This window comes from Homalodisca vitripennis, chromosome 4 (genome assembly GCF_021130785.1).
Source record: "Homalodisca vitripennis isolate AUS2020 chromosome 4, UT_GWSS_2.1, whole genome shotgun sequence".
NCBI lineage: Eukaryota > Metazoa > Arthropoda > Insecta > Hemiptera > Cicadellidae > Homalodisca > Homalodisca vitripennis.
Genome location: NC_060210.1, coordinates 170,334,762 through 170,349,047, shown reverse-complemented (window position 1 = coordinate 170,349,047; position 14,286 = coordinate 170,334,762). Strand labels below are relative to the sequence as shown.

The following is a 14,286-nucleotide window of genomic DNA, read 5'->3' as shown; positions in this document are numbered from 1 at the left end:
GTACAGCTACTGTATTGTGGCTTGCTGCTATCCCGGGCATGCTCCACACTATCACTACCCTGTGTTAGAGCTATAGACATAGCTATAGCTGTACCTCTGCTCGTTATTGGGGAGCAACGATAACCTGTCCTGACACGCCTGACCTCACGTACAGCTACTGTATTGTGGCTTGCTGCTATCCCGGGCATGCTCCACACTATCACTACCCTGTGTTTGAGCTATAGACATAGCTATAGCTGTACCTCTGCTCGTTATTGGGGAGCAACGATACCCTGTCCTGACACGCCTGACCTCACTTACAGAAGCTACTTAGTTATGGCTTGCCGCGAGCTCTAGCATCCAACACAGTTTATATCTTCTATGCTTGAGCAATTGCTGTGTTCTTACGAAACGGTGGTAAGGTCAGTTACGTGTGAGTCACTTACAGAAGCTACTTAGTTATGGCTTGCCGCTAGCTCTAGCATCCAACACAGTTTATATCTTCTATGCTTGAGCAATTGCTGTGTTCTTACGAAAACGGTGGTAAGGTCAGTTACGTGTGAGTCACTTACAGAAGCTACTTAGTTATGACTTGCCGCTAGCTCTAGCATCCAACACAGTTTATATCTTCTATGCTTGAGCAATTGCTGTGTTCTTACGAAACGGTGGTAAGGTCAGTTACGTGTGAGTCACTTACAGAAGCTACTTAGTTGTGGCTTGCCACTAGCTCTAGCATCCAACACAGTTTATATCTTCTATGCTTGAGCAATTGCTGTGTTCTTACGAAACGGTGGTAAGGTCAGTTACGTGTGAGTCACTTACAGAAGCTACTTAGCTATGGCTTGCCACTGGCTCCATCGTACTAGACAGAAACGCCTCTCTGTGCTTGAGCTGTTACTGTACTCTTGATAGCCAGAAACGCTGATAAGGTACTGGCACGCTTGAGCCACAAACAGCTACTGAACTGTGGCATGCTGCTATCTCCTGCATGCTACACACTAACGCTGCTCTGTGCTTGAGCTATAGACATAGCTATAGCTGTGCCTCTGCTCGTTATTGGGGAGCATTGATACCCTGTCCTGACCTCACTTACAACTACTAAACTGTGGCTTGCCACTGGCTCCTGCATCCTACACTGTTTATATCTGCTCTGTGCTTGAGCTATTACTGTACTCTTGATAGCCAGAAACGTTGATAAGGTCAGTGGCATGCTTGAGCCACATACAGAACTACTGAACTGTGGCATGCCACTGGCTCCTGCATCCTACACACTAACGCTGCTCTGTGCTTGAGCTATTACTGTACTCTGAATGCCAGAAACGTTGATAAGGTTCTGGCATGCTTGAGCCACATACAACTACTGAACTGTGGCATGCCACTGGCTCCTGCATCCTACACACTAACGCTGCTCTGTGCTTGAGCTATTACTGTACTCTGAATGCCAGAAACGTTGATAAGGTTCTGGCATGCTTGAGCCACATACAACTACTGAACTGTGGCATGCCACTGGCTCCTGCATCCTACACACTAACGCTGCTCTGTGCTTGAGCTATTACTGTACTCTTGATAGCCAGAAACGTTGATAAGGTTCTGGCATGCTTGAGCCACATACAACTACTGAACTGTGGCATGCCACTGGCTCCTGCATCCTACACACTAACGCTGCTCTGTGCTTGAGCTATTACTGTACTCTGATAGCCAGAAACGTTGATAAGGTTCTGGCATGCTTGGGCCACATACAACTACTGAACTGTGGCATGCCACTGGCTCCTGCATCCTACACACTAAAGATTAATCCGGGTAAACCATAATGACACTTAATTGATGAGCCAAAAAATAAACATTATTCTCAAGGTCATTCCGCTTTCTCTTTACAGTATGATAATTAATGCATAGTACTTTTTTAGATGCCTGTATATTAAATAAATAAGTTGTAAATAATGAGGAGTTCACAAAAAATATAACATAATTTTGTTTTAAAATTAAACTATATAACTAAGAATTTATTACCATGCCAAATATATATATGCTAATAGTTTTCATTATTTTCACGCACCTACATTGGAGGATATTTTTCCATTTAGTTACCCTTGAACTAAAAAAAAAAAATAGATTACTCTTTTAATAGACGAAACGAAGTGGTTCTGGCTTTTCATACACTTTTCAAAGTGGGAATTACATAAGAGAAGTGGACATATACATGAGTAACTTACTTAAATTTTTTGTTCTCTAAGTTCTTCGTATAACTAAGACCTTTTGATGCATAACATTACATACTTTCAAATTTGAACATATCCAACATAAAATCCCATATTTAGGTACAGCTGTATTTAAAAATCCATGAAAATATTTTAACCTACCATAAGATTACACGAGTATATAACACCCTGTAAGGATAGTGTAAAAAGTAATCCAAATTCACTAATTGTAGTTCAATTAAACTGTGATAATATAATCGACAAAAGAATGACAAGATGAAATAAGTGAAAGTGTGGGAATGGAAGAGTAGCAGTACTGACCAGTTTTGCCGGAAGTGCACTGGCAATAGAAGCTACCGACTCGGTCGATGCAAGTCGCCCCGTTGAAACAAGCGGCTCCCGCGCAGTCGTCGATGTTGGAGGAACAGTCGGGCCCGGTCCAGCCGTTGACACAGATGCAGGAGAAGCCACCGATGGAGTTGGTGCAGGTGGCGCCGTTGTGACACACCGATGGCCTGAGAGAGCACTCGTCCACGTCGTGTTCGCAGAACTCCCCGGTGTACGTGGGCGGACACTGGCAGTTGTAGCGGTTGATGAGGTCCACACAGGTCGCGCCGTTCTGACACAGGTTGCCGGGGCAATCGTCGATGTTCTCCTCGCAATTCTTGCCGCGATAACCTGGAACAGGCAGATACACATAAACACACACATCTTAGTAACATCATACATATGACAACGACTTGGAAGTCAAACGATTCCTGCCAAGATAATATGAAGCAGGCAGACACACACGCAACTTATTAACGTCATAAATATGACAGCGCCTTGGAAATCTAACAATTACTGCCACGATAACCTGGAACAGGCAGATACACATAAACACACACATCTTAGTAACATCATACATATGACAACGACTTGGAAGTCAAACGATTCCTGCCAAGATAATATGAAGCAGGCAGACACACACGCAACTTAGTAACGTCATAAATATGACAGCGCCTTGGAAATCTAACAATTACTGCCACGATAACCTGGAACAGGCAGATACACATAAACACACACATCTTAGTAACATCATACATATGACAACGATTTGGAAGTCAAACGATTCCTGCCAAGATAATATGAAGCAGGCAGACACACACGCAACTTAGTAACGTCATAAATATGACAGCGCCTTGCAAATCAAACAATTACTGCCACGATAACCTGGAACAGGCAGACACACATAAACACACACAACTTAGTAACATCATACATATGACAGTAGTGCCTTGGAAGTCAAACAATAACCTTCAAAGGTCGGATGAGGTTATGGACATGGTAATAAAATATGTTAATTAAGTAGAAATAATCCGTACCTATTTAAAGAAAATAAAGTTAATTTAGTTAATTTAAATTGATAACTTCGTTAAGCCAAACCTGTGTAACATTGGCATTTAGGTGGCAAATGGAGTTTCTGTGTTGAGTTGACTACATTACGAAAAAGGAAGATAGAAAATCATTATAGCTGAGAGTAGAGGGCAGAAATCACGAACATTTACTCGACGTGCATGATTACTTGAGAAGATGTTCATGAGAAATATGAATACGTAGAGGGCAAAAATCACGAACATTTACTCGACGTGCACGATTACTTAAGAAGATGTTCATGAGAAATATGAATACGTAGAGGGCAGAAACCACGAACATTTACTCGACATGCACGATTACTTAAGAAGATGTTCATGAGAAATATGAATACGTAGAGGGCAGAAACCACGAACATTTACTCGACATGCACGATTACTTAAGAAGATGTTCATGAGAAATATGAATACGTAGAGGGCAGAAATCACGAACATTTACTCGACGTGCACGATTACTTAAGAAGATGTTCATGAGAAATATGAATACGTAGAGGGCAGAAACCACGAACATTTACTCGACGTGCACGATTACTTAAGAAGATGTTCATGAGAAATATGAATACGTAGAGGGCAGAAATCACGAACATTTACTCGACGTGCACGATTACTTAAGAAGATGTTCATGAGAAATATGAATACGTAGAGGGCAGAAATCACGAACATTTACTCGACGTGCACGATTACTTAAGAAGATGTTCATGAGAAATATGAATACGGAATTTGGGCTTATTCACGGATTCCATTTACAAGAGACATAACTCTAATTAATAATTTACACACCAATTTTCCACTTTCCATAACTTTTACAATTACAATAAATAAGCCTCAGAGTATAATTGATACTCTCATAGTAAACTGTACGGTACATTATTTAATCTCACAATACTATTAAGTTAAATTTTGCAATATAAAAATTGCAATAGCGCTAATAATAAAGATGTGTCTAGTTAATAGTGAAAATAAAACAATCGTAATAAGGTTTGTACTATCTGAATAATCTTTATGTGTCAAATATGACGTATCGTTTCAAATAAATCATGTTAACACCCGATTAAGACTCTTGTACAAAGGCAAGAAAAAACACTGTTCCAATTACGGCTAGCCAATTGGCGCCCCAATGTCAGCTTCCGATTTTTCTCACAGACGTCTAAAAATGTCTTGAAAATTGGGGTTTATTCCATTTCTGAATTTGTCAACGCTACGAGTTTGTGTCCCACGTAACTGCTACCCACTTCCGAAAATAAGGCAATTAAAACAAGATTGGTGCTTTTAGTAAACATCGTAAAAGTCTAAATTGTTAAGAACTACGTCTTACAGTTTGAACACAAGCGTCAAAATTAATGATGTCTGTCTAGTTACTGTATTATAGAAAAGATGTAAAATTAGGTGATACAAAATCCACACAAATTCAAAGAGAAACTTGTCTTCAAAATGGGTGATTGATCAGTTGGAATGGCAAGAAGTTATGTGAGCTGAACGTGGTCCTGTCACCTCTTGCCGTTATTACTATATTCACATCTGATTTCCTAAAACTTATAAACCGTTGCACACAACTATATACTGGCAGAATATTTCCGTCATCTCCAAGGAACAAGGAGTGTTTCACTTCAATTCTGTGAAATCTCCAAGTGAAGGTGGACGACCTGTACTGTTGTCTTGGATAAACAACCTTCTGGTAACTGCTACAGTTTACTGTTTCCACGAACTGAGCTCGCACCTCACACTGAGGTGGTCTGGTTCCTTCACGACCTCTCAATATAACGTACAATAACACATTGATAACGTAGCATGCAATTATATCAATTTCACGCATTTCACTTTACACAGTTGTTACCGCGACTGGTTCATGGGAATTCACTAATTATGAATGCGTAGTTATTTGCAGCCATGGCAACATTGTACGTATTTGTTTACCGTGAAAATGAATAACATTTCTTCATTATCTGCAACTTATATGTTATGAACAAGTGCTTGTACTCCTCAGATATTGTGCTCTTTACATCAGTAAATAGCATCAGCTGCACCGGACTTAGTACATCCATGTACTCGTATGTAATTAAGTAGACTTATTTTATTTGTAGCCGAAAATCGTAATAACCATTAAACTGGCAAGTAAATGCTGTCAGTAAATAGCATCAGCTGCACCGGACTTAGTACATCCATGTACTCGTATGTAATTAAGTAGACTTATTTTATTTGTAGCCGAAAATCGTAATAACCATTAAACTGGCAAGTAAATGCTGTCAGTAAATAGCATCAGCTGCACCGGACTTAGTACATCCATGTACTCGTATGTAATTAAGTAGACTTATTTTATTTGTAGCCGAAAATCGTAATAACCATTAAACTGGCAAGTAAATGCTGTCAGTAAATAGCATCAGCTGCACCGGACTTAGTACATCCATGTACTCGTATGTAATTAAGTAGACTTATTTTATTTGTAGCCGAAAATCGTAATAACCATTAAACTGGCAAGTAAATGCTGTCAGTAAATAGCATCAGCTGCACCGGACTTAGTACATCCATGTACTTCGTATGTAGTTAAGTAGAGAGACTTATTTTATTTGTAGCCGAAAATCGTAATAACCATTAAACTGGCAAGTAAATGCTGTCAGTAAATAGCATCAGCTGCACCGGACTTAGTACATCCATGTACTCGTATGTAATTAAGTAGACTTATTTTATTTGTAGCCGAAAATCGTAATAACCATTAAACTGGCAAGTAAATGCTGTCAGTAAATAGCATCAGCTGCACCGGACTTAGTACATCCATGTACTCGTATGTAATTAAGTAGACTTATTTTATTTGTAGCCGAAAATCGTAATAACCATTAAACTGGCAAGTAAATGCTGTCAGTAAATAGCATCAGCTGCACCGGACTTAGTACATCCATGTACTCGTATGTAATTAAGTAGACTTATTTTATTTGTAGCCGAAAATCGTAATAACCATTAAACTGGCAAGTAAATGCTGTCAGTAAATAGCATCAGCTGCACCGGACTTAGTACATCCATGTACTCGTATGTAATTAAGTAGACTTATTTTATTTGTAGCCGAAAATCGTAATAACCATTAAACTGGCAAAGGTCGTATAGACGAATATATCTAACTATAACCAAATAAATCACTACAATGAAAGCTATGAAGGTAAAACTCTGGATAGAGATTTTTGTGTTACAAAAACCAATTTTAAGATGAAATTAAACAAACCAAAACCGAATACATTTTTTATTATAATTTATCGTTGTACATCTATATTCCTAATGTTAAAATTTACCTTATACAAATCAAGTGTTTGAAGGTGTTGTACAGCGAGGATTGATACATGTTTTTGCATTTATACTTATTGTTCTACAATGTTTTAACTGAAGACCTCTTCAATCGTCTAGAAAATCAATCGTTTATTTATTGAATGGAAGTTGTAGATTCCCATATTAAAATAGTTTTATACGATACTACGAGTCATATCACTGTAAGTCTGACAGTTGGGCTTTATTATTTATTAATAATGTAAAGAGATCTCAATTAATAATTTTAATACACAGTTATCGTAAGAAGCTAATCTATTATACTCATGGAAAATTTAAACTTTATATTTCAGGCCTAAGTGCACTGAAGAACAGTTTATTTGTAATGATGTGTCTCATACTATAACTACAACAACGTTATGCTAATCAACGCATTTCAAATAGAGGTAATCAGAGTATAAATAAAACTAAACCGTAATAATTAATAATTATGTTTTACAAAACTAGAACACAGGGTTTCAAGGACTGGAATATATCGTCGTTACACATGTATTGTGCAGTAGTTATTGCTTGGGTTCATTCTCTACTGTCTGGACGTACAACTTGTTCTATTATTGTCAAGTTAGACACATGAACGATAGATTTCATACCAATGGCATATCTTATAGACAATTACACTTGACGCTCCACCAGGGTTGGTGTCAAGCTCGCCATTAGCAGTAAGCAGGTCTGGCCAAGAAGGGCGAGGGATGCAGTGTACAACAATAGCGGCACACTCACAGAGAAACCTGTTTGCTCGCTGGCACTGCCAGACTATCCAGCAGTCCATCTTGCCGCTAAATTATTCCACAGTTTTATTGCACCGTTCGTTAAGATTATCGGCCGGAGATTAAGATAGGACAAACACAGTAAAAATGTCAAAGCTGCTGCTCAAACTTATTTGCTATGAATATTCTTTTTTATTGCGTTCCGAGCAAGCACATAAATTAGCAACCATTTCACTTTTACATATCTTCGGCGCTAATTGTATAAAACAGAGAATTTTGATGTTTTCGCAGGACACTGGGTTATATGGGTTTAAACAGCCATGGTTTCACTAAAGCATCAATTCCCAACAACTCACGACATCCACATTCCTTGTGTACAACCATATACACCAAATATACAGTATTATTACTGCATTTCACTGTACTATATAAATGAACACAACAACACGTTGCGAGTGGAAGTGGCTGCACTCCTCCACACGAGTGTTTGAGGCTGGGAGTGGAGTTGTGAGCACAGCACATGGCCAACTCGTGTTAAGTAACTCTTAACAAGTAGATTAAACAAGGGATCCCAGGCAAGTGTGGCCGCCCTCGCCGCAGGGTGTTGGGCATTAGTTTAAACCTCCTAATGGACGAGACACCACCAATTCCAAACAGGTAATTATAAAACACAGTAATATTTGTTTAGACATAAGGTTTAGCGCGAGAAACATCAGCACAGAAATCAGCAACTGCTGGACAGGAAGTGAGGGGACTTCAGCCATCAGTATTATATGTAGGGTTCATAGATATAAGAAGGCACAGCGTGAGGGACTGCAGCACAGAAAACAGGTACTGCAGGGCAGGAGGTGAGGGGACTTCTGTCATCAGTATTATATGTAGAGTATATAGATATAAGGAGGCACAGCGTGAGGGACTGCAGCACAGAAAACAGGTACTCCAGGGCAGGAGGAGAGGGTACTTCTAGGGCAGGAGGTAGGGGACTTCTGTCATCAGTATTATATGTAGAGTACATAGATATAAGGAGGCACAGCGTGAGAGACTGCAGCACAGAAAACAGGTACTCCAGGGCAGGAGGAGAGGGTACTTCTAGGGCAGGAGATGAAGGGACTTCTGTCATCAGTATTATATGTAGAGTATATAGATATAAGGAGGCACAGCGTGAGGGACTGCAGCACAGAAAACAGGTACTGCAGGGCAGGAGGAGAGGGGACTTCTGTCATCAGTATTATATGTAGAGTATATAGATATAAGGAGGCACAGCGTGAGGGACTGCAGCACAGAAAACAGGTACTCCAGGGCAGGAGGAGAGGGTACTTCTAGGGCAGGAGGTGAGGGGACTTCTGTCATCAGTATTATATGTACAGTATATAGATATAAGGAGGCACAGCGTGAGGGACTGCAGCACAGAAAACAGGTACTGCAGGGCAGGAGGAGAGGGGACTTCTGTCATCAGTATTATATGTAGAATATATAGATATAAGGAGGCACAGCGTGAGGGACTGCAGCACAGAAAACAGGTACTGCAGGGCATGAGGAGAGGGGACGGCGTGTCCACACCACAATTCATTATAACATTGACAAAGGATCGAGCGTGTGTACTGAGTGTACAGCTTTCTCGAGGTTTATGGGTTGATAGTCCCGCCGCACCACGACACCGCACTGTACTGCCGAGCTCACCCGCTTATTATATGTATTACATAACATTCGGTATTCTGCCTTTCTACCGCATGCACCACCGAGCATGGTTCTCGGTAAATATCGACTATATTAAGTCACATACTCAGTTTTAGATTACTTTACATAACTTCGACTGTGTACAGATTTGAACCAATATAAATATCATTTTGACGTATCATTGGAATTTTACACTCCGCAGCTTTGAACAAAATTATGAAAATAGAAGGTTTGAAATATTTATCGATAAAAAGTTCTTAAAAATCGAATTGTTCTTTCCACCGGGCATGGTTCTCGGTAAATATCGACTATATTAAGTCACATACACAGTTTTAGATTACTTTACATACCTTAGACTGTGTACAGATTTGAACCAACATAAATATCATTTTGACGTATCATTGGAATTTTACACTCCGCAGCTTTGAACAAAATTATGAAAATAGAAGGTTTGAAATATTTATGGATAAAAAGTTCTTAAAAATCGAATTGTTCTTTCCACCGGGCATGGTTCTCGGTAAATATCGACTATATTAAGTCACATACACAGTTTTAGATTACTTTACATAACTTAGACTGTGTACAGATTTGAACCAACATAAATATCATTTTGACGTATCGTTGGAATTTTACACTCCGCAGCTTTGAACAAAATTATGAAAATAGAAGGTTTGAAGAAATATTTATGGATAAAAAGTTCTTAAAAATCGAATTGTTCTTTCCACCGGGCATGGTTCTCGGTAAATATCGACTATATTAAGTCACATACACAGTTTTAGATTACTTTACATAACTTAGACTGTGTACAGATTTGAACCAACATAAATATCATTTTGACGTATCATTGGAATTTTACACTCCGCAGCTTTGAACAAAATTATGAAAATAGAAGGTTTGAAGAAATATTTATGGATAAAAAGTTCTTAAAAATCGAATTGTTCTTTCCACCGGGCATGGTTCTCGGTAAATATCGACTATATTAAGTCACATACACAGTTTTAGATTACTTTACATAACTTAGACTGTGTACAGATTTGAACCAACATAAATATCATTTTGACGTATCATTGGAATTTTACACTCAGCAGCTTCGAACAAAATTATGAAAATGGAACGTCTGAAATATTTATGAAGAAAAAGTTTAAATAAATAAAACTTTTCTATCATAAATCCATTGAGAGTTATTTCACATCCTACTTGTTGGAAATTTGATCATAATTCTTTTCCACAGTTGTTTTTTACTGAATGAAACATATTTTATTTGTGTTTTCCGACGTTAGTTTGGTGGTAAGAGAGGGGAGGATCAAAATATTAGTTCACACCTAAAAACTATAAGCAGGACTATTTATTTGATCAAGAAATAGTGTATGCTATTTCTGTAAAACAAAAACGATATATGAGTGTGGACTGTCCATATTCAGATTATTAGAAGCCACATCCTAAAAAAACGGCGATGGTAGCGGTAAAATGAATTCATTTTAGCACAACTAAGATGAACAAGCAGAATGACTTAATCGCGTCCGTCTCTCATTATATTATGTAAAGGTATGCGCCAAGTATTTGCGAAGCCGCAGATTCGCAGATTTACCACTAATTGGTAACTTGCTCGGAGCGTAGACGGTTTAAATTAGGAACAGCTGAGTGCCAACATGAGCGGTCGGGAAATAAGCCTAAACAGAGACGCTTACGCCAAACGGATTACTTCTATCACACAGATGCTTGTCTGACTATCACTCAGGATGTTGACAAACTAGACAGTGTAAAATTATAATGATATCTTGGGTCATATATCGATATGTGGGCAAGTAAACATTAGACTATTAACATTACAATACATCTTTGGTTACGTTTACGAGTTATTTACTTCCTCCAGAAGATAAACTGTGATATATAAATGTTAGGCATTACAAAACCTTTTAACCCTTGGTAAGAACCTTCACTCCTCGACAAAATCAGTACAATCAAGATGTGATGTCTCTTTAAAAGTTATTTTAATCTTTTAAATTCTTGCAAAGCCGATCTTTTTATTGTAACTATTTGATCCCAAACTTTCAAGTAGGACATTACGTATAGTTATTTTAATACAATTAACATAAACAGTGAACTTTAATACCAAATACACGAATTTATACAAGAAACCTTCATTCAGTTCGAAACGGTTAGGTATTTTCATATCTACCCAACAAAAGGTGCAAAAAAGAATATTGTGATTCAAAAAAAAGTGTTGGGAGTGCTTCGTTGTGGAAGACATTCCCTCACAATTGTGAATACATGAAAAGGTGTATCCTAACTACCATGTGTCTATATGTAATGTAAGGATTAAAATTATGATACATACGAGTATTCCAAATTAACACAAAAAATAACAGTACAGTTGTAAAATAATCTAAAACTAAATTAAAAATTATTATTGTTATGGAGGAACTCGTCTCATTGTAAAATATACTAAGACGGTCAATAGCAGCGACTAATGTTTTTGTTAAGTTTTGTTCAAGTTCATTGTCTTCTGTTTTCGCATTAGCTCGTTACTGGACTGCTTACATTTTCATTTAGACAGTCATGTGGTAGACTTGTTTTAATATGATCTTTTTTGCATAAGACTTAATGAAAACCCTCGATCAAGCATGGTATAAGGGAGGTCTTCTTCGCGCATTAGTGCCATTCGGTTTATTGGTTGAGTTAGAATTTTATATTTTTATTTTACACTTACACGTTCCATGAACTCAATCAGAGAATATACAATAACTATGACTACTGTGCGCATTTGATTGACAGTATCTAGTGTCATAACTGTCAGAAAATCCACATTCCATAAGACACGGCCTCATCATTACACAAATCAATGCACGTGAAATTTGGATCTGACCCGCAATAACTGAAATACTCGTACAATAAAAGTGTTCTTGGCCTGAACGTAAGTCACTCTGGCCGAATCGCCTAGCACTAAATTAAGTTTAACCGCAATAACTTAATATTTCGATGATTTCATGATGAGTTACTGAAAGGAAGGTTACAGAGGATTCACGACGCGACAGACACTCGCCTCGCGCGAGGTCAGACCACCAGTTCACATTTTATCGCACCGAGGTCACTTTATTTCAGATCATTTATCTGCATACGCTATTATACTTAACTCTTCAACTAAAATAACACAACCCAATCACCAGTCAGACCACCAGTTCACATTTTATCGCACCGAGGTCACTTTATTTCAGATCATTTATCTGCATACGCTATTATACTTAACTCTTCAACTAAAATAACACAACCCAACCACCAGTCAGACCACCAGTTCACATTTTATCGCACCGAGGTCACTTTATTTCAGATCATTTATCTGCATACGCTATTATACTTAACTCTTCAACTAAAATAACACAACCCAACCACCAGTCAGACCACCAGTTCACATTTTATCGCACCGAGGTCACTTTATTTCAGATCATTTGATCAGCATACGCTATTATACGTCATACATCGCTCACTTTATTTCAGATCATTTATCTGCATACGCTATTATACTTAACTCTTCAACTAAAATAACACAACCCAATCACCAGTCAGACCACCAGTTCACATTTTATCGCACCGAGGTCACTTTATTTCAGATCATTTATCTGCATACGAGTCATTCACATTTTATCGCACCGAGGTCACTTTATTTCAGATCATTTATCTGCATACGCTATTATACTTAACCCTTCAACTAAAATAACACAACCCAATCACCAGTCAGACCACCAGTTCACATTTTATCGCACCGAGGTCACTTTATTTCAGATCATTTATCTGCATACGCTATTATACTTAACTCTTCAACTAAAATAACACAACCCAACCACCAGTCAGACCACCAGTTCACATTTTATCGCACCGAGGTCACTTTATTTCAGATCATTTATCTGCATACGCTATTATACTTAACTCTTCAACTAAAATAACACAACCCAATCACCAGTCAGACCACCGGTTCACATTTTATCGCACCGAGGTCACTTTATTTCAGATCATTTATCTGCATACGCTATTATACTTAACCCTTCAACTAAAATAACACAACCCAATCACCAGTCAGACCACCAGTTCACATTTTATCGCACCGAGGTCACTTTATTTCAGATCATTTATCTGCATACGCTATTATACTTAACCCTTCAACTAAAATAACACAACCCAATCACCAGTCAGACCACCAGGTTCACATTTTATCGCACCGAGGTCACTTTATTTCAGATCATTTATCTGCATACGCTATTATACTTAACCCTTCAACTAAAATAACACAACCCAATCACCAGTCAGACCACCAGTTCACATTTTATCGCACCGAGGTCACTTTATTTCAGATCATTTATCTGCATACGCTATTATACTTAACCCTTCAACTAAAATAACACAACCCAATCACCAGTCAGACCACCAGTTCACATTTTATCGCACCGAGGTCACTTTATTTCAGATCATTTATCTGCATACGCTATTATACTTAACTCTTCAACTAAAATAACACAACCCAATCACCAGTCAGACCACCGGTTCACATTTTATCGCACCGAGGTCACTTTATTTCAGATCATTTATCTGCATACGCTATTATACTTAACTCTTCAACTAAAATAACACAACCCAATCACCAGTCAGACCACCAGTTCACATTTTATCGCACCGAGGTCACTTTATTTCAGATCATTTATCTGCATACGCTATTATACTTAACTCTTCAACTAAAATAACACAACCCAACCACCAGTCAGACCACCAGTTCACATTTTATCGCACCGAGGTCACTTTATTTCAGATCATTTATCTGCATACGCTATTATACTTAACTCTTCAACTAAAATAACACAACCCAACCACCAGTCAGACCACCAGTTCACATTTTATCGCACCGAGGTCACTTTATTTCAGATCATTTATCTGCATACGCTATTATGTATACTTAACTCCTCAACTAAAATAACACAACCGAAACAAGTCTTGTTCACTGCAACATACGCATGT

The 14,286-nt window shown here is 38.2% G+C and overlaps 1 protein-coding gene across 1 annotated transcript in view; it reads right to left on the bottom strand.

The window, feature by feature from the left end:
* Nucleotides 1-14,286, bottom strand: part of LOC124360599 (neurogenic locus Notch protein) — a 155,556-nt gene that overhangs the window by 52,066 nt on the left and 89,204 nt on the right. Inside the window, exon 6 of the mRNA XM_046814344.1 lies at nucleotides 2,499-2,855. Within this exon, the coding sequence (XP_046670300.1) occupies nucleotides 2,499-2,855 (357 nt within the window). The remainder of the gene's footprint in view (nucleotides 1-2,498; nucleotides 2,856-14,286) is intronic.